At 35.2% G+C, this 22,897-nt stretch overlaps 1 protein-coding gene across 1 annotated transcript; it reads left to right on the top strand.

Moving 5' to 3' along the window:
* The first annotated feature begins 611 nt into the window (after positions 1–611).
* FBXO47 (F-box protein 47) lies at positions 612–20,102 on the top strand. Its single transcript, XM_030296442.1, has 10 exons — positions 612–800; positions 1,155–1,325; positions 4,187–4,263; positions 5,781–5,858; positions 8,462–8,570; positions 13,809–13,985; positions 14,930–15,076; positions 15,744–15,886; positions 18,686–18,845; positions 19,498–20,102. The coding sequence occupies exons 1-10, from the start codon at positions 617–619 to the stop codon at positions 19,608–19,610; spliced, it is 1,359 nt and encodes a 452-aa protein (XP_030152302.1). The 5' UTR covers positions 612–616; the 3' UTR covers positions 19,611–20,102.
* Positions 20,103–22,897: the final 2,795 nt, after the last annotated feature.

Raw genomic sequence — 22,897 nt, 5'->3', positions numbered from 1 at the left:
AATGTTAGTACTCAGTTTTAAAGCTACATTTTAAATTTTAAAGCTACATTGATATTTTGATTTCTTTTTAGAATGTAAAGATTGTGAAAGCAACATACTAACGGACAGATATTGAATGTTTTGAATTTGTTAAATTGGTTTTTTGTGTCACATCTTTTACTTTTTCAAATTTTTGCATATTTCTTTTCTTAGACTATATCTTACCCAAATACGTGTTTCTTATTCTACTAAAATTCTTTATCTAGAATATTTGGCTAAGAGGGAAAAGATTTTTAAACATTTCATATCGTGTGAAATGAATAAATAGATTCTACGGGGGGGAACTCCATAAATTGGATATTATATTAAAACGTTTGTAAATAGAGGGGTGCCTGGCTGACTCACTTGGTAGAGCATGTAACTCTTGATCTCGTGGTCATGAGTTCAAGCCTCACAATGGGAGTAGAGATCACTTAAGGAAAAAAAAAAAAAAAGATTTGTAAATAGACAGCTATTGCCCATCAAAGTGTCAAATTCATTTTAAAAGAACAGCTCTTCATTGCTATAATCTCCTTTCTTCTTTGTCTCTTATATTTTATTTTTCTAACCAGGATCAATTCATGAGATAAGAAAGAGGATGGCATCTAGAATAAATACCAGTTTCACTTTGATTCCCAACCAGAAATATAGACGTAGTAATCGTCGATCCAACAGCTATTTTTCCGATACCCTTGGCTCAGAATCTCAGCCCTTATCAACGCTTGGAAATTTTAAAGCCTTGCCATTGGAAATATTCCAAATAATCTTAAGATATTTGTCAGGTGAGGTCTGGGGACTATGAGTAGGTTATATAGACACTTGAATATTTTTTCCCAAGAACTAGTTTATCATCTTAGGCCCTGCTAGAATATTAATGGTATTTACATTATGTTTATTTTCTAAATTTTCATCATTGTTAGGCAAGGGGTACAATGAAGAAAGTACGACACTCAAACTCTTTAAAGCATGCCTCTAGTTATAATAACATGGTAACTTGACGGTTACATCCCTAAATATTTCCAATTCATTGAGCGGTAGATTTTAAACAATTTAAAGATTATAAGTTAAGATTGTATAATAGTGCTACCCTTATCATTAAGCCATTTATATATATGTATTTATATTTCTTTTGATAGTGAAGGATATCAGCATGCTAAGCATGGTGTCCAAAACAGTCAGCCAGCACATTATTAATTATATCTCAACCTCATCAGGAAGCAAAAGACTTTTGCTACAGGATTTTCATAACCTTGAGCTGCCTAGCAAGAGACAAGACTCTGCCATACTGGAACATTACAGATCTCTAGGTAATTTATGTAATGAGAATTGTAACAAGTAAAGAACTACACTTAATTAAGGGGGTTTTATTAAACAATTCTGTAAGGCCTGTGGGAAATGGGGTATTTCTTAAGATGTGCCTATTGCTATGATGCTTTTACCCTTCAGTGTGAGGACTTTCCCATAATAGTCTCTTATACTTATCTTTGAAGATGAGAGAATGCACTTTAATGTAAAGTATCAGTCCTTGTGATTTCATGTCCATACAATGTCACCTTTGCTTATTGTCTAGGTGGCTTATCAGTTTAGGAAACTGATGTATTTTCTATGCTTTACTTCCTGTGTATCTAATGAGTTTTATCTCGAAACCTCTTTTCTCTTTTAACCATAATCTATAGTCCTTAAAACAGAAATGTTGTGGAAGATCACTTATTCTCTTATCAGAAACAATGTGTTTTTTAAGATACTCTACACATTTACTAATAAATCTTTATGCTATAATAAATTAACCTTATCAAAGGAAATTACAATTTCTTCCCTTGGTTTGTAGTTGTTTATGTCTTTCATCCCATTCATTGATTTTATTCTCCCTCAGAGTGCTGAAATAAAATTCTAATTTTGACTTGACTAGTGACACCAGTTTAATTATGAAACTACCTTGTAATTAACCAAAGTATGGCAATAAAACCAAAAATTAATGAGATACCTGGGTGGCTCAGTTGGTTAAGTATCCAACTTTGGCTCCGGTCATGATCTCATAGTTTGTGAGTTCGAGCCCCATGTCAGGCTCTGTGCTGACAGCTCAGAGCCTGGAGCCTGCTTCGGATTCTGTGTCTCCCTCTCTCTCTGTTCCTCCTCCATTCACACTCTGTCTCTCTTTCTTTTTCTAAAAAATAAACATTAAAAAAATAAAAAAAAATTAAGATGATGTTTTCAGGTTTTAAATTAAGGTATAATAGTTCAGTGATTATTATCTTTTAGTAGCCCAAGGATACCTAGCTTTAAGATTATATACCTGTGTAAATACATAAAAGTGTATTTGATAAGTGTATTTAATAAGATTAAATGAAAGGTATGTAATCTGATTGCAGTGTTACTGGTTTCAGTATTTATGATTAGACTTAGTAAAGCCTGTAACAGAATATAGCAATGGCTTTTTGCTACTTGTCAATGTAAATATCCTTTTCCAAACATCCTTAGTTACAGAACAAGTGGTGTGGTGAAAGAGCTTATTTTTTTGGTTTTGATCTGAAAGAATTTTCTTCTCCATGACCAAGACTTAGTCACTCAAATAAGCAAAACAGCCTTAAGATAATTATATGGATAATTCAGTGGAAAAATACAAATATGTATTGATCTTAATAGCCAGCTTTTAAAAACAGTTTTATTCACATAATGATTTCAACCTTCCATTTAATTTTGGTGCAGACACCTGGCTTATGACTTATTCTTTAGGTAAATTTGATGTACCTACCATTTTCTCATGTTGCCATTCCTATCTGATCTGTTCTTGTTTTCAGACATCAAAATAACATTTTCAGAATTCTGTGCTCTGAAAATTATAAATTTTAATTTGCTTCTTCATACAAAACAGAGCAGATGGCCAGTGTGAAAAGAACATTACATCTGATTCTATTTTAGTGGGAAGAAATTTTAAAAGTTGGCCTCTAAAGGGTATAGCAGAGCACCTGTGTTAAAAAAAATAAATAAGCCAGCCAGTACTGGTTTTTATGGTAAATTGCAATCCTTAAAAATAGGAGTTTTACATTAGAAAAAGCAACCAACATACAATTATAGCTTACAATTCCCCGGCTATGCTATGCCATGGAACTGGATGCCAAAACATGAAAGGAAAAAGAACTCAGCTTAAAAACCAAGCACTGAAAATGTCTTTTTATGTACAAAAATAAGAAGGGTTTATATTTCAAACTCAATTCTGGTCATGTGTTATCCAAACATAGCAACTTCTAAAAATAAATTGGATTCCCATAGATTCTACAGAATTATATAAAGCAGTTATTATATGTGTTAAAAAGTAAATGCAGAGAAGATAAAAATGGAGAAATTCATGATATTCAGATATATATTTTCCTACCATGTATCTTATTTTTAGTGTAAGGACAACATTGCCCTTATAGGAATGTTAACAGTGTATTGCCATTTTAGGAAAATAGAACACATAAAGTTACAGGACACAAATCATACACTGTCACTGTAGTTCAAGTTACATATCTCACTGGGAAATTGAAGAGTTTTTTTTTCTTTTTTAAAATATCTGAATACAAAATTCTATACATTCTTAACACATAAGTCCCATAAAAGGATATCTTTGAAGGAAGAAATGGATATTTCATCCAAACTGGATACTTTCTGTGAGTGAAAATAACTTCTAACCTCTGAAATTTTAAGTACTTAATGCTTTAAAAATTTTTTTATCTGGAGAAAGGAATACAAAATCCCTTTTTTCATTCTTTCCATGTTTTACGTTAATGACTCTTAAAACATTTTCCTTCGTGAACATGATGTTAATTTCAAGAACTATTGGAATCTGTTTTCTTGAGAATAAAGACAATATAAAGTTCCACTAGTGTATCTTTGTGTCTGTTGTTGTATCTTTTTAAGTCTAAATAGTTTCCGTATCTGTCTTATAATATCAATTTCATAATGTTTTGTAAGATTTTATGCCACTTAGTGGACATCAGAGTTACTTGGTAAATACCATATACTCTTACTCCCAAACTTCCTCTTCAGAACCATGTCAGCTCACAGTCTACTGTGATATACCATACTTGACTTTCAGGAAATGTTATGCTGTGCTTTATAGGTACTCTTAAATTAATTGCATTGTTATCTTTTTTTTTTTTTTTCATGTGTCTCTTTACTTTCTCAGGTCTGCTATTTAAAAGATGTACATTGCTGCTACCCACAAGGGAAAGACTAAAGTACATTCACAGGATACTGGCAGAAGTAAGATCACACTTCTTAATTAGTTCATAATCTTGGTTTCTAGTAACGATATTTTAATGAATGTCTTACACTCATTTTAGATCCATCTTCAATTAGTAGAATTTCATAAGTTAGTACTAAAAACTGATTGGTGATGATCTAATACCAAGTATCCAGAGATTATAAACCACCAAAATGCAGTAGTCTTTTACTTATCATATAACAATGTTTTAAATGTTTGTTTGTTTGTTTGTTTGTTTCGAGAGGGAGAGAGAGAGAATGAGCAGGGGAGAGAGGCAGAGGGAGAGAGAGGTCCCAGGCAGGCTCTGCACTGTCAGCGCAAAGCCTGATGTGGGGCTCAGTCCCACAAACCATGAGATCATGACCTGAGCCAAAATCAAGACTCAGATGCTTAATCAACTGAGCTACCCAGGCACCCCATAAAATAATATTTTTATATAACTAAGAACATCATTCAAGTTTGTTAAGCTTATCAGAGTATAAAAGTATTTTTACCCTACATGAGAATCCTGAGGATGTTTTAAAGTGGTGATTTACGTATTTTATTAAAATGAAATCATTTCTTACTGTTTAAATTTTCAAAAAATAGGAAAGTGTTTTTAATATTAAAATAGTAAAACTTTTATGATAATTTATGACTTGGAAATATGTATCAATGTGTTTAGGCATAATCTCTGTATAAGCTTTTGAATTTCACGATACAAACTCAAATATACATCCGATGCTGCGGTTCAGTTCTACACTCAATAGTATGCAAACTGTTTCTGATGCATCAGCTTTTTTCATGTCGGCATTTGCATGAAGTTCAGATCTATATTATTGCAGCAGCTTCTCAGATGATCTTTCTGCCATCTATTTCTTCACTTCCCAGGACATTCTGTATGTTGAATCAAGATATTCTTCCTAAAGCATCCCTTTCATCAAGTTAATTTTCTTGCTTAAAAATCTTTTGGTGGTTACTCAATTTCAGCAAGATAAAGTCCAAAGTCCATATTTAGGGTTCTCCCTGACGATGCAACCTTACTTCTACTACATTGAGCCCAATTAAGCATGTCATATCTTTCTTTCCATATAAACCTTTTTATCCTACCTCTATAAAATTTTGTCATTATCATTTCCCTCACCTGTCTTTTCCATTCATTATATTTGCATCTTACTCTAAGTGCTTTTTTCACATCCTTCAGAAGCTGTTTTGATCAAATTTATCTTGTTTCTGCTTTCACAATATCTGATACAGTGTATATTTGGTCATTTTAACATTTATATGTATTCTAACCTGAATTATCAAAATAATTTCATGTGCATGTATTTTATTCTAAATAAATTATGAACTTGAAGATGGACTCTGTTTATACTTCTTTTGAGATCCCACCTATATAACACAATGCTAATTAGTTATTTAGTGTTTTAATTATTTTTCAATACTGAAAAATTCCTGCATATTTCCATTAAATTTGAATGTCCAATCATTGTACAGTTCCATTGAAAAAGAGGAATTAATAGTTGTTTCTTTACAGGTTTCCTGTTTTAAATTCAATGGCTGTGCAGCCCCTATCCAATGCTTAGGATTACCATGTTATGGCATGTTTTTGCAGGTACATTTTTAAAATTTATTTTTTATAGGTACATTTCATGAAAGAAGAAGAAAAGGAATGCTTTTTGAAATGTTAACAAGTAGAGCATGTAATCTAGCTTTCTGTAGGTTAATAAAAATAATCTAGAAGAGAACAAAATATAAAGATCTGAGGATGTGTTAATCTAATAGTGTGTTTGCCACCTCACATTTTTGTCTTGAATTTCTCAATGGTAAGAACATTTAATATTTATTTGCTCCATACCAATATCCTTGACATTTCCAGCCAACTGTAAAGACTAGTAATCTTGTGGGGTGGAGTGTGCGTGCGTGTGTGTGTGTGTGTGTGTGTGTGTGTGTGTGTAATGAAGTTTTAGTCTTGAGCTAGTTATTTAAAATGTGATTTTAGGGGTGCCTGGGTGGCTCAGTTGGTTAAGTGTCAGACTTCGGTTCAGATGATCTCGCAGTTCGTGGATTTGAGCCCTGCATCAGCTCTGTGCTGACAGCTCAGAGCCTGGAGCCTGCTTTGAATTCTGTTTCCTTCTCTCTCTGCCCCTCCCCCACTTGCACTCTGTCTCTCTCTCTCTCTCTCAAAAATAAATAAACATTTTTTTAAAATGTGATTTTAGAAGTGAAAAAAATTGTAACTTTGGGAGATGATAGATGTGTTAATTATTGTAATTATTTTGCAATATATACATATATAAAATCACTACATGGTGCACCTTTGACCTACACAATGTTAATGTCAATTATATCTCAATTAAGTTGATAAAAAAAAAAAGAAATAAAACTAGATGATTTTAAAAGTTTTTGACAGGGGGGCCTGGGTGGCTCAGTCGGTTAAGCGGCCGACTTCGGCTCAGGTCATGATCTTGCGGTCCGTGAGTTTGAGCCCCGCGTTGGGCTCTGTGCTGACAGCTCAGAGCCTGGAGCCTGTTTCAGATTCTGTGTCTCCCTCTCTCTGACCCTCCCCTGTTCATGCTCTGTCTCTCCCTGTCTCAAAAATAAATAAAACGTTAAAAAAATAAAAATAAAAAAATAAAAGTTTTTCACTAATCTTTTATTATAAACAAAGAAGATAACAATACTATTATTTAATGTTATTCAATATTAATGATATATTATTAATCTATTACATCGTTCTAAGCAGTTTAAATGTACAGTATACCCTTGAACAACACAGGTTTGAACTGTCCAGGTCTACTTATAGACAGATGTTTTTCAATAAGTCAGTATAGTACTATAAATGTATTACCTCTTTCTTATTTTATTTTTCTTTTTGAGAGAGAGAGAGAGAGAGATCGGAGGAGGGGCAGAGAGAGAGGGAAACAGAGGATCCGAAGCAGGCCTTGCACTGTCAGCAGAGAGCATGTGTGGGGCTCAAACTCATGAACCCTGAGATTGTGACCTGAGCCAAAGTTGGATGCTTAACCGACTGAGCCACCCAGGCGCCTCTTTATGATTTTCTGAATAACATTTTTTTCTCACTTTATTGTAAAAATACAGTATACAATACATATAACATACAAAATATATGTCAATTGACTATGTTATTGGTAAGGCTTGTGGTCAACAGTAGACTATTAGTAGTTAAGTTTTGGGAGAGCCAAAATCTATATGTGGATTTTCGACTGTGAGGGGGTGTCAGTGCCCCAACCCCTGCCTTGTTCAAGGATCAGCTGTAATAACTTATTTAAAACTTAAACAACCTTACAATGTTTATAACAATCTTGCTGTATATCCCAGCCTCCCAGCCACCATCTGCCTGCCCAGATTCCAGGGAGATAGACTTTTGCTTTGGGAGAGGGGGTAGGGACAGGTAATATAAACACATATATTTATATAAAATTCAAAAGGTACAAAATTGTATAAAGTGAAAAGTAAATCTCCCAACAAGGCCTGTCCCTTATCTACCAAGTTCCCTTCAACAGAAGTAACTGTTGTTAGCAGTTTCTTCTATGTCCTTCCAGAGAAAATGAGATTAATTTTTAAACTACTAGAATCCAGTTCAACTATTTTAAGAAAAATTTGTATGATTAGTCAACCTTTTGAGAATCTAACTATAGTGGTATACCATTTGAATTTCCTTTTCATATATGTATAACTTTACATTATGGTTTGTTCAATGATAATTATGGAACTCTGTCCTAATAATGTTTGCTTGTTCACATCAAAATGTCATTAATAAATAGGCATAACTGTCATATTAAAATTAAATCATTATCACTTGTATGTAATATCATAAATGATAGCTAGAGGAGATTAAAGGGATTCTGTTGAAGTCTAAAACTAAACTACAGTATGTTGTTAGTCAGATAGCTAATAGTATGTTCTAGGGTTTTGGCTTTGTTATTTTACTCATACTGTCAGAGTTCAGGATTCAGTACCATTTGAAAGTTCTCTGAAAGGATACTCCCTTTACAACCAAAAAGAAACTGGATTTTGGAGCATTTCTAGGATTTGTTTATATAAATTTTCTTATTAAATATTCCATACTGCATAAAAATTGCACATCACCTCAATCATATGATACAGCTATTATGTTCATAAGGCAGTAGTGACTTACATTTTGATTTGATGGTCTGAACATCTACAATATTTCCTTTATTTTATTATTCTTAGACCTTAACAGCAGGTTGGGATGAACTCGAGTGCCATCGTGTGTATAACTTCTTATGTGAGCTGACTGATCTCTCCCGTAAGGTGCAGACCGTTGTCTGCAGCAAACCAGGTAAAAAACACTACAATTAATTAGTATTATTACAGATATTAAAATAGGGGGAAAAAAGGAGGGCACCTTGCCTGAGAGGCTCAGTCAACCTAGCGTCCAACATCGGCTCAGGTCATGATCTCATGGATCATGAGTTCAATCTCATGGATCATGTGCTGACAGCTCAGAGCCTGGAGCCAGCTTCAGATTCTGTGTCTCCCTGCCCCTCCATGCCCCTCCACCGACCTCCCCCCACCCACTCATGCCCTGTCTCTCAAAAATGAATAAACATTAAAAAAATTTTTTTAAATAGGGAAAAAAAAAGAGCAGAGTTCAAAAATGTATTTAAAAGTAAATCATGACAGGGGCACCTGGTTGGCTCGGTCGGTTAAGCCTCCAACTCTTGACTTCAGCTCAGGTCATGCTCCCAGGGTTCATGAGTTTGAGCCCTGTATCAAGCTCTGCACTGACAGAGCGAAGCCTGTTTGGGATATTGTCTCCCTCTCTGCCCCTCCCTACTTGCTCGCTATCTCTCTCTCAAAATAAATAAAAATAAACTTAAAAAAGTAAATCATGACGTCCATATGTAGTAAAAGGACAAAGAAATGTAAGGGAATGATAAACACTGAATTAAACTGTGAAGCAAATATGGCATGTGATTAGAGAAAGAAGTACTCAGGGCTTAATTGTATTCATATTTTATTCCTTAAGTCTGGATGGAGGATACAAAGGTGTTTGTTATAGCATTATTTAAACCTTTGTGTATATATATGAAATATTTCATATTTTTAAAATTATGGAATCCTACAATCTAGCAATATCACTGGGAGACACTCCCACAGTGTGCATAAGGAGACATGTATAAGAATGAACATTCGGGGCGCCTGGGTGGCTCAGTCGGTTGGGCGAAGTCGGCTCAGGTCAAGATCTCGCGGTCCGTGAGTTCGAGCCCCGCGTCGGGCTCTGTGCTGACTGCTCAGAGCCTGGAGCCTGTTTCAGATTCTGTGTCTCCCTGTCTCTGATCTTCCCCCGTTCATGCTCTGTCTCTCTCTGTCTCAAAAATAAATAAACGTTAAAAAAAAAAAAAGAATGAACATTCTTATACAGTATGGAACCATGAAAAACTGCAAACAATCTAAATGCCCATTGTCAGGTGAATGGATAAATAAATTAAGTATTCATACAATGAAATCCATTAGTAGTTAAAATGGATTAATGAGTAGTTAAAATGTATGGATAAATCTTAAAATATAATTTGAGAAAAAGGTAACCAAAGGATATTTTCAATATAATACTATTTATATACAAATTAAAAACATGTAAAATAATTCTATATATTCATTATGGTAACATACATGTATTAAAAAGTGTAAGAACAGGAGTGCCTGGTGGTTCAGTCAGTTAGGCCTCTGACTTTGGCTCAGGTCTTGATCTCACGGTTTGTGGGTTCAAGCCCCGTGTCAGGCTCTGTGCTAACAGCTCAGAGCCTGGAGCCTGCTTCAGATTCTGTGTCTCCTTCTCTCTCTGCTCCTCCCCCATTCGCACTCTATCTCTGTCTCTCTCCCCCTCAAAAATAAATGAATGTTAAAAATTTTTTTTTTTTTTAAGTATAAGAACAGGGGCGCCTGGGTGGCTCAGTCAGTTAAGCATCCGACTTCAGCTCAGTTCATGATCTCACAGTTTGTGAGTTCGAGCCCAGCATCGGGCTCTGTACTAACAGCTCAGAGCCTGGAGCCTGCTTCAGATTCTGTGTCTCCCTCTCTCTCTGCCTCTCCCCTGCTTTCATTCTGTCTCTCTCTCAAAAATAAATAAACGTTTAAAAAATGTAAAAAAAGAAAAGTATAAGAACATAGTTGGGAGATGTGATAATTAAGTTTGAGTGCCCATGTGGCTAGGCCACAGTACCCAGATATTTGGTCAAACATTATTCTAGACATTTCTCTGAAATTATTTCTTAGATGAAATTAACATTTAAGCAGTAGACTTTGAATAAACAGATTACCCTCATCAATCACTTGAAGGCCTTAGTAGAAAAAGACTGACCTTCCCAAGCAAGATAAAATTCTGCCAGCAGACTGCCTTTGGACTTGAACTGCAACTATTCTCTGTTCTCTAGTCTGCCAGCATATCCTGCAGATTTTGGATTGCCAAACCTCAACAATCTCATGAGCCAGTTTCTCAGAATAAATTCTTCTCTGTGTATACATACACACCCTGTTTGTTTTATTTTTCCAGAGAATGTTGACTAGGTACAGGAGGGTCAAAACCCAAATTCAAGATGGTGATCACCTCTGAGGATGAAGGGCAAGGGGATTGGGAGTGATATACAAGGAGCTGTAACTGTACCTATAATGTTTTATTTATTTTAAAAATCTGAAGCAAATATAGCAAAAAGTAAAGCTTTGACAAAGCTACGTGATTGGTACACAGTATTTTTGTAGTATCTCTGCTTTTTCTGACAGTTTGAGATGTTTCATTATGATACAAATTATGGATCAAAAAGGCAGATTAGAAGCCCAATGAAACAATAACAAAATTAATTTATCATGTCCCTTCCTTGATCAAAAACTTTCACTGGCTCTCTAATGTCTTCAAAATAAAGTCCAAACTTTTTATACTGGCCTTTACATTCTAATCCCACCCAACTTTTGCAGACTTATTCCCCACTATTCTCTGTATTTGTTTGACATAGAGTAGGCTTCTCACTCTACTCACTGTGTCTCACACATCTCTTAAACATTTCCACTTCATATCTTTTATTCATTCTCTATTTTTTTTTCTGAAATACCATCTCTCCTCATTTTTAAAAATGTTTTTATTTATTTTTGAGACAGAGAGACAGAGCATGAGCAGAGGAGGGGCAGAGAGAGAGGGAGACACAGGATCTGAAGCAGACTCCAGGCTCTGAGCTGTCAGCACAGAGCCCAACGTGGGGCTCGAACCCATGGACTGTGAGATCATGACCTGAGCTGAAGTCAGACGCTCAGCCAACTGAGCCACCCAGGCGCCCCTCTCCTCATTTTTTAAAACCCAACTTACCTGACTTTCCTCTGTAAAGCCTTTCTTGGTCCCCAGGCCTTCAGTGATCTCTGACACCTACACATCTACGTTACATGGCTTAACACATTAGGAAGTACATACTTCATACGGCCTTAGATCATTGGTAGACTTTCCATTTATACTTGTCTTATCTATAAGTAAATAGATCATAAATTGTATAAAAATGTAAAATGGTGCCACCACTATGGAAGACAAGCTTGACCATTCCTCAAAAAGCTGAACATAGATTTATCATATGACCAAGCAATTCCACTCCTAGGTATTGAAAGCTGGGACTTGGAAAGATACATGTATGCCAATGTTCACCACAGCATTATTCACAATATCCAAAAAGTGGGAACAACCCAAGTGTTGAACAGATGAATGGATAAACAAAATGTGGTATATTCATACAATGGAATATTTTTCAGCCATAAGAGGGAATGAAGTCTTGATCCATGCTAAAATGGATGAACTTAGAAAGCATGCTAAGTGAAATAAGTCAGACACAAAAGGACAGATGTTGTGATTCCACTTAAATGAGGTACCTTAAACAGGCAAATTCATAAAAACAGAAAGCAGATTAGAGGTTATTAGGAACTGGGGGCAGAGGGAAATTGGAGTTATTGCTTAAATGGTTATAGAGTTTGTTTGAGGTGATAAAAGAGTTCTGGAAATAAACAGTTATGATGGTGGAACAATATTGTGAATGTAATTGAGGCCATTGTATTATACAAGCTTTAAAAATGGTTAAGATGGCAAACACTATGTTATATATATTTATATACATATAAATAAATATATATATTTACCACAATTTTTAAAAATTAATAATATAATAGATTTTTAAAGTTTATTTAAGTAATCTCTACATTCAACATAGGTTACAAACCCATGACCCCAAGATCAAGAGTCTCATGCTCTTCCAACTAGCCAGGCACCCCAATAATATGATAGATTATAAACTATTGAATTATATACTTTAAATGGGTGAATTATATGGTATGTAAATTATATATATTTCAATAAGTCTGTTTAAAAAGCAAACACAAGATTCCACTTCATACCCACCAGAATGGCTAGAATCAAAAAGTCAAATAATAACAAATGTTGGCGAAAATGTGGAAAAATTGGAACCCTCATACATTGCTGTTTGGGATGTAAGACGGTACAGCCATTTTGGAAAGCAGTCTGGCAGTTCCTCAAATGATTAAACATAGCATTACTAGATGACCCAAGGTATTTCCCAAGAGAAATGAAAACATATGTCCACACAGAAACTGGTACACAAATGTTATAATAGCCGAAAGGTAGAAACAACCCAAATGTCCATCAATGGGTGAATGGATAAACAAAATGAGGTATATCTATGCAATGGAATATAATTTGACAAAAAAAAAAAAAAATGAAGGAAGTACTGATTGATGCCATAACGTGGATGAACCTTAAAAACATGCCAGGTGTTGTAGTTATGAACATTTAAAGTTACTTGCTTTATATATTGCTATAATAAAAATGTGATTTTAAAAAAAAAACATGCTAAGTGAAAGAAGCCAGTTACAAAGACCACATACTGTATGATTTCATTCATATGAAAGTCCAGAAAGAGGAAGGCTTTAGAGACAGAGGGTTGATTATTGTTGCTTAAGGCTCGGGGTGGTAAATAATGGAGGGGGGGGCGGTGATAGCTAAAAGAACAGGATTTCTTTTTGAGGTGATGAAAGATTCTAAAATTGGCTTGGTGCTGGCTGTACATATCTGTGAATATACTAAAAGCCACTCAATTGTATGGTGTGTAAAGTATATCTCAATAAAATTGTTTAAAAAATAGTCCCTTGGGGCACCTGGGTGGCTCATTCGGTTAGGCGTCCGACTTCAGCTCAGGTCATGATCTCACGGTTTGTGAGTTCGAGCCCCGCGTCGGGCTCTGTGCTGACAGCTCAGAGCCTGGAGCCTGCTTCGGATGCTGTGTCTCCCTCTCTCTCTGCCCCTCCCCTGCTCATGCTCTGTCTCTCTCTGTCTCAAAAATAAATAAAAACATTAAAAATTTTTTTTAATAAATAAATAAATAATAGTCCCTTGATAATCTAAAATTTTTACAGAGGAAAATGAAATAGCACTTTCAGTACAAAGCATGTTACAAATGTCTATCACTGACCTATCCAATATGCACATCAGCCTTTCTAGGAAGAATGGTTTACAATTCTTTTGTCTTCATAGGAAGTGCTCGAAAACTAGAGTTAAGGATCAGACTATTCTGTAGGAGCGTCCTGCTTGATCACTGGATACATCAAAGTGATTCTGCTTTTTGGTTGACGCGTATATTAAAACCATGGCCAATGGTGAATCAGGCAAGATTATTGTATATCATCTTTGGACCAATATCTCCTCAAGATGGTGAGTATCCATTTTTCAGGAATGTATGTTACAAAACTGGTTAATTACTCTTACTTTAGGAAGCATATCTTTTTGTACCTGCTCAGTTTCATCATTCCTATTGGCTATACTGTGTTTCATGATTTCATAGATGTACACTACATTGGCTTATGCATAACTTAAGACTGCAGGCCATTACCAAATATATTCCAATCATCTTTGGTATACCTAAAAATCACTACATTTTATTTCTAAACATTACCTTAACTCAAGATTATGTTTGCTGCTGGAGGGGACTCATAATGCCTGTAAAGCACAGTAGTCGAAATTGATGTTTTGGGTGCATAATATGATTATTTGAAATTTTGCCTTTCTAGTTAAGTTTTGCTTAGGTTAACGTTAATATTAGCGTGCAGTTCTTTGTTTCATATTGTCTCTGTCAGGAAGTAACTAGTTTAAAGTACACTGAATAGGAACAGGAAGCCAATCTGGGATAAAATTTTGTTCTGTGTAATTCACAAAGCAAATTGGTCATAGATAAATAATCAAAAACTGACTGGATTACTGTGTTTTGGTATAAACGTTTGAAAGATACTCAGATACAGCATGCTCTCCTTTCAGAAGGACATCAGTAGATTTGACATGATTTTACTAAGATTACATCATTTACTACAATTTCTGTTACAGGAATAGCATTATCTTTGAACTAGAAGCACTATTCTGCTTGGCGAAACTACCTTTACTTCATTTAGCTATTGTTCCTATGCTTCATCACGTCATCCAGAGACATTCAAACTTAGACTATTATCAAAATTCACTTTCATTATGAAAGTTAAAATGAAAGTAGCATATATAAGCAATGGGATTCCATTATGCAATCCAATTTCCTTTTTAAACAATCCATGAAGTCTTTATCATAAATCCAACTATTCTGTCATAGCCTAGTTTTTGTTTCAATTATCTAGGACAGGTGGTTTGGCAGAAAATGATAGAAGAACCTACAGATGAATCCAGTCTGAAAGGTTTGGCTGATGCCATTAAATTACTATATGACACAGGCACGAAAGAATGGACAGCAGATGATGTTATCAGTCTTATAGATGAACTATCAGGTAAAAATACATATTTACCACATAGAATAATAGAAATGTATTCTCAGAATATGGTTATAAAATTGTAAGGATAATTCTATGGGTAATAAATGAATTACCTATTCGAGATCACTAAATGTTCTAAAATATTTAAAGAGTTTGACATTATGTTTGAAGAGAACGCATATCATCAATGTTCTTTCCTCCACTTGCCAATACATATATATTTATTACCATTACTGTTTGAAAGTTTCACGAATTTAATTATAGCTCAATCATTCCCATTTTGTAAATTCTCACAAACACCCTCCTAGGCTGTGTAAGAAGAAAGCCCTCTTCTATTGGCAAGGAAAAGGAAAACAATTTTTCCCATTCTTGCAGAATTCTTCGGATTCTAAAGTTTATAAGATTTCTTTCCTTACACAGAATTAGACTATCATGCCTTTTGATCTATATGTAGGAGAAATGCTTTGACCATATTACTAGAACATTTGTAAAAGTCACCATAACTTGGCAATAATCTCTGTCTCTAGTTGAATGCTATACAACTAAAGCATTTTTTCTGAGCTTTTCCCTTAGCACTAGTTGTATTTCCAACAAGGTGATATAATATTGCATGTTCTTAATGGTGTTTACTAGAGCTATTACATAATTTTTCACTAAATAACTGTTCTCCCTCTAATAAAAGTGGTTCCCCGTGAATGGCTTCTAGAGAATAATGCACGTCTCCTAATCCTAAGTGGGAACAACATCTGTTTCACTTTCATGGCTAGTAAAGCTGTGAATGGACGGGCCATTGAATTGGCAAAGCTGGTAGTCTTTTTGGCTTTGGTAAGTAAACAAGTTTTTCTCTAGTAAGTTAACATTACAGTTTACTTACGAGGGAGCTGCCCTGAAGGAACTGAAATATGTTCAAAACATTTTGAAAGAATAAGTATTTAAGCATATATTTTTATGATACTTAAAAATATTTTAATATAGTAATATAATATCATATTTGGAAACATTGCTTATATTCACCTCTCCCCACTTCATGTCTATATTGTTATTATACAACTCTGCCAAATTATATTCTTTTTTTAAAGTCCCATTTTCAAAAAGCGCTTATTTCTTTTTTTTAATTTTTACTGTTATTTATTTACTTTTGAGAGAGAGAGAGAGAGAGAGAGAGCGAGAGAGCGAGCATGATCAGGGGAGGGGCAGAGAGAAAGAGAGATACAGAATCCAAAGCAGGCTCCAGGCTCTGAGCTGTCAGCACAGAGCCCGATGCAGGGCTTGAACTCGTGAACCGCGAGATCATGACCTGAGCTGAAGTTAGTTGCTCAACCACCTGAGCCACTCAGGCACCCCTGAAAAAGCACTTTTTATGATTTGCTTCAAAATAATCAGTGGGCAGCAGGGCGAGGATGTAAAAGTAAATGATAGTAGAGAGGAGACAAGATTGGTGATTGTTGAAGCTAGGGAATGTATATTGGGGGTTCATTATACTATTATTTACACTTTGTATAGTTAAAATGTTTTTCAAAATAAAACATCAAAAAATATATTTAATATGCATTCATTTAACACAAATCGAGTGTTTTACTACGGGCCATACACTGTGTAATATTCTAAGACTGTGGAAATTGGGGAGCCTGGGTGGCTTAGTCAGTTGGGCATCTGGCCCTTGGTTTCAGCTCAGGTCATGATCCTGTGGTTCCTGGGATCAAAACCTGTGTCAGGCTCCACGCTGGGATTTTCTCTCTCTCTTCTCTCTCTGCCCCTACCCTGCTTGTGTGTGCTCTCTCTGTCTCTGTCTTTATCTCTCTCTCGAAATAAATAAATAAACATTTAAAAAAATACCTATTAAAAACTATGGAGATTAACAGAACAAATCTCTGACAAAAAGCGGCTTAAGGTCTTTTAAGAGGTATCAGTTTATTTATTTATAAATAAATTCAGTGTGATAAGTACAAAAATAATGTACAAATAGAAACAGAGGTAACAGAGAGGAGCCAATATTGGGTGAATATAGAGCACAGACAAGGCTTCCCCAATCCCAGTAGAAATATGTTTTTAAAAATGAATAGAAGTTTGCCAAAAGATTGAAAGGGGGGGGGCATTGCAAATTATTCAAGCATGTACCTGCACGTATTACATAAAATCTCATTGATTTAGTTAGCTACCATCACAGATGCCACCCCACCAGTGCTTCAAAAGCAGCAAGAATAGTCTTCCAGTTGACTATTATGAGGAATAATTGAATGTAATCCATTTCCTATGAAATGGAGACCAGGTTCTTTACCAACTCAACTGCTTAAAACATGAATGAAACCTCTGTGGCTCTTCTTAAAATGTGAAACTGTGAAGAAAGCTATAAATTAACTGAATTCGCAATGCAAATATTTATTTTAATAATTAAGCAGATTCCCTCAAAAGGAGAAAGAAATGGAACTGCCTGGCTATATTCAAAGGACTGTAAGCAGTTCAGTATTACTATTTCTGGAGTAAAATGTTCAGAGGAAGAGGAGGTAAGGTTAGATAGGAAGGGAGAGGCTAGGTAAGGAAGGGCTTTGTCAACCATCCTGTGGAGGTTGAACACATCCTCTAATAAGGAGCTGCTGAAAAGTTTTAGGAAGGTGAGTGACATGATCAGTTTTAAGTCTTTGGAAGTTTACTTTGGCAGCACTATAGCAAGTGGAATGAAGAGGAAGTCACTAAGGATGACTTCCCTGCAAAACCTCTGATAAACATCTTAATTCTGATCCTTAATTTTCTCTAAATGGCGTCAGATTTGTCTTCTCTTTGTCTTCATTTGCTAATAGTGGTCATAAGCCATTGCATGTGTGGGGTAAGTCATCTCCCAGAATTGATCGCGAGCTCTTTGACGTCCAGGGCTACGTTGCTTATTAATTTCATAGTGCCTGGAACAGTGCCTATTACACAGTGCACAGTGCACAAATCTTCCCTGTCAGATTTACATTATAACTAAATGTTACACTACTATATGGTTTATTTTCATGTTGTGTGTTATTTGACTATGTGATTTAAGTTGGCCATTTAGAATGTTAGTAAATAAACCTTTGTCCTTTCAGCTACTCTTAACTATTAACATGTAATCTTTACTTTAAATATTTTATCTTTTAAATAATAGAGAGGTAAATACTCCCTACAACTCTTATAGTAGAGAGTTGATAATACCATAGTTCTCTTGCCTATTAAAATTTCCTGTTTGTCACCCTTATTGGATTCCCGGAAAATAGAAGCCCTGTCTTAATGGCTTAACCATTGTGTCTCCAGCTCTTAGCGTCTGCTCAGTAAATATTTGCTGATTGAATGAATGAGCATAAGTCTTATTTTTGATATGCTTAATAATTATTTGCAATGTTAGTTCTTACATTAATAAATGATACACTATGATAATCTTGAGCAAAACTTTTATTTACCTCACACTTTTTTCCCACTAAAATTGTACTATTTGAAAGCAAAGGAGAATTAAATGTAAGAGCATGTCTCACTTATAAACTCAATATGATGTTATGTGTAATAAAATCATGTTAAGTCATAAACCGTTATTATTAGTACCATTTTAAAATTCTGCAGTTTCCTTTACATGAAGATTTACCATAATTCTTTTTATATCTAAATCAGGTGTGTGAGAAAGAACTATACTGCATGGATTGGGCAGTTAAAATGATGCAAAAAGTCTGTAAAGTCTTTAGCACTCCGGTGGAAAGAAATAACTTCCTGCAGAGTGTGGCAAATGCATTTGCTTGTGTTATAATGGAAATGCTGCAGTCAGTTATGTCCGGTGAGTGTACATGTAGATGGTACACAGGTGTGAATAAAATGCATTCTAATCTCCACTTGAAACAGATAATTCTGTGTAGACTTTTACTTCTAAACTAAGAATAGAAGGAGCAGACATTTTTGGTTTGTTTTTCCATGAGATATATTTAGTTCCTGGTTTTGCTACTTTTTAAATCTGGTATGGATTTTAATGGAAAACATCAAGTTGAAGAGTCTGCTCCAGAAGGAACTCGTTTCAGTTTTGCACAGTAAAATGTTAACTTGCCAACTATCATAATCATCATAATAATATCCCCTATTTTTTAGTTTCAACACATATTATTGTATAGTTTAATTAGCTAGTCAATATGATAATCAACCCTATTTTGCAGTTGAGAAAACTAAGTCTTAGCGAAATTACTTGACTTGCCCAAAGTCATATAGTTAGAGGCAGTAAAGCATGAACCAGCACCCTTTTCTTCTACTTCTTAGTCAGTACTCATATATAACTCACTGATTTCAGTGGTTAGTGTATGACTTAGTAAGATAACTAACTAGTCTTCTGTTACATATTATTAGGGAAAATTGGAACATCTTGTTCTGAATAAATCATATATTTAAAAATTTAACTGTGATTTTCTTTTCCCTACTGTCCATTCCTGTGTGGCATACAGGAGACCGTGATGAAGATGACAGAAGCTTTTTGAATCTGTTCCATCTTGTGCATGCTCAGGCTAACTTCCATAAGGAGGTCTTGTATTTGACCATGAATCCTCTTTCTACCTAACTACTCAGAAAGCCTTGCATTTAGAGAATACCTCACTGAACTAACAATTAGAAGAGTGCTACTTTTCCACACTCAGAGAACAGCATCCATGGGACTTTTTATCACCTAAGTAACCTAAGAACTCAAAAACTATAGAACTTTAGAGGCAACTACTTACACCATTATTAATATAAAAATTACAGACAACCCCAAGAATGTGTTGAGATTTCTCTGGAAAACAAGCTGTGCCTCCAGATTTTGATAAACCTAACACCCAACTAAATAGAGCATTAGTATCCAAGAATCTGGGGCCAACCTGTATGTGTGGATGTTTGAAGCAAGGGAAAATTCTGTTTTATAGGTAGAGATGACTCAAATTCACTAAATGGCTTGTATCTGTTCACTTTGCTTAGATTGTGTAGACATAACCTAAAATGTTTTGTGAAGATTTGTAATATGATATTTTGGAATGTATAGATATAAATCACATTTTTTACTACCTTTTGGCATATGATTACAAAGAACATATATTTTGTTCATGTTTTGCATGAGCTAACAGATCAAAAACCAAAGGAAGTGTGTGTATACATACACAGGCATATATATGTATGTCTGTATATATATATATATATATATATATATATATATATATACTTCCTTCTTTAAGACAAAAATCTATAAATAGAGGAAAGTCTATAGTCTTTTTTTTGAATAATTATTTATTTTTGAGAGAGACACAGAGCACAAGTGGGGGAGGGGCAGAGAGAGAGGGAGACACAGAATCTGATTCAGGCCTCAGGCTCTGAGCTGTCAGCACAGAGCACAACATGGGGCTCCCATGAACCATGAGATCATGGCCTAAGTGGAAGTCAGACGCTCAACCGACTGAGCCACCCAGGCACCCCAATTAAATCATCTTTTATTCCTTCCTAGAGATTAGAGTAAAATGTTGCAAGTAAGGGAGAATATTCTACTGCCAGAACAATCTTCACAAGTAATTTGCACTTCTTCCTAAAGCTTTCCTCCCAAAGAGTGGGACTTGAAGGAAAGTGGAAGCACACATGGGTAGAGCAACCCTGGAGAGAGTGAGGTTTTCATTCAAGTAAATGGTTTCCAAGAGGCTCCAGGACTATTTCACTCTAACTGGCATCTACCACCACTCTTACTATTAAAATAGAAACTAATAGTGTCTCACAGGGCTGAAATCATGCTGGAGGCTTCCCGGACCTCCCATTTTCTTCTCTTTGGGTTTGATCATTTTATTTCTGCTAAAGATACACCCCCTCCCCCTGGAAAGGATGCTGGCTTAGTTTCTCGAAGCTCTTGACGTAACTCACCTCTGCAGCTGATGCAGGAAAGGAACACTAGAAAATATAGAAATTACCCATGTAAGTGGGATGTAAATTGTGAGAAATTCTCAAGTGTTTGGCAAGAGGGACTCAGAGATTTAATAGGATTGAGGAAGAGTGGAATTTTTGGAGAAAGCGTAAATTGTGATAACAAGATTTTACTATAGTTCAGTAGCAAAAGCACTTTCCTTCATTTCTGGAATGTCAGAAATTAACTATCTTTCTCTGATGGATGGTCCAACTAAACTTCCGTTGGTGGCCGGACTTTTTTCTCCAGAGTTTAGCATTTGCATATTCATGCAGAAACAAAGTTCTTGCTTTTATCCGGGTTTCAATTTCTTCCTCTCATTTTAAGAATTCACCCAGGGGCACCTGGGTGGCTCACTCATTTGAGTGTCTGACTTCAGATCGGGTCATGATCTCGCATTTCATGGGTCTGAGCCCCACATCAGGTTCTCTGCTGTCAGTGCTGAGCATGCTTCGGATCCTCTGTCCCCATCACTCTCTGCCTCTCCCTCGCTCTCTCTCTCTCTCTCTCTCTCTCTTTCAAAAATAAATAAACATTAAATTAAAAACAAAATTCACCCACAATTAAATTAGAAAGATTAAAAGTTGGCAGATACCAGAGTACAAAATAATACCTTGATTTTAGCCTTTTCTTCTCCCTCTCTCACTCTTTTTCCTATACACGCTTTGGAAAACCTAATCCATTTATTTATGAAAACACTGGTGATTCCAAGTTGCCAATATACCTATTAGATTATTTGGGGAGAAAAAAGGAAAATGGGGGGAAAGTAAAATTTTAAAATAAACAGTGAATATCTTTAGTATTTTACTAAATAGATGTTAAGTTTCATTCTCTTACAGAAAGAAATTTGGCATTGTGAAGTTTTCTTGAATTCCTTGAATTATCCCAGTCTCCACACCAGTTATTTTCATCACGTTTACCAAAGAAGCATGGTTTAACTTAAAACATTTTTGAAAATTTATTTAAGTATGCTCCACACCTAATGTGGGGCTTGAACTCACAACCCTGAGATCAAGAACCGCAGGCTCTACCGACTGAGCAGGTCAGGTGCCCCTTAACTTAAAACATTTTTGGAGCCAATTTTCAATCTCATCATACACTTGAACAGACTTGACTGTTGCTATACAATGTTTTAAAAACATCATTGTATGATCCCGGATAATTGTGAGACTATTATCTCATCCACCCCCAAAATTTGGAACATTAAGAAGTCTGATTCATTCTTTAGGTACAGTAGATACATGAAAAGAAAGTGAAAAGAAAAAGCTTACCAATAAAAAGTAAACTGACAAGTTCTTCATTCAGTTATTAATAGATAAGAATAACATTGAAACTAAACTTGCAATTTCCTCAATTCAGCAGCCCAGTTTTTTGCCGAATACATCTGTCATCAGGAATGAAGTGTGATATCAGATGTTAAGGTGGGAGATTAACTTGCAAAAGCACGTATTATTATCACTGATATTGATGTTTAAGTGACGATGTAGACATTCATAGTGCCACCGAAAAAGGAGCATTCGCAAAATGAATGGCCTAACCATAACCAGGAGACTGGCCACTGCTAACTTGAGAACAGTTATAACAACGTGAGCTGCTAACAGGTCAGATCATTTATCCCATATCTTTTTCTAAGTTAGAAGATTGACCTGGTCTTCTAACTCTTTTTTACCTTTTAATAGTGATTCCCTCAGTCTCCTTTGACTTTCATTTGATGCTGAGTTTTACTTCTACTAGAAGGCAAACCCAATGACACATCATTATATTTATCTTTACCATTGTTTCTAAACACACACACAACCCCATACTGACAAACTAAGGACACTTCTTTTCCTGGAAACTCATTTAAAGCTTTTATCTTGTGAGATAAATAGACTGTACCTTAAGAGATCAGGGAACTTCTATCTAACCTTAACACTTTTTTTTTTTTTTTT

This window comes from Lynx canadensis, chromosome E1 (assembly GCF_007474595.2).
Source record: "Lynx canadensis isolate LIC74 chromosome E1, mLynCan4.pri.v2, whole genome shotgun sequence".
Taxonomy (NCBI): Eukaryota; Metazoa; Chordata; class Mammalia; order Carnivora; family Felidae; genus Lynx; species Lynx canadensis.
This window is presented reverse-complemented; position numbering and strand designations above follow the sequence as displayed.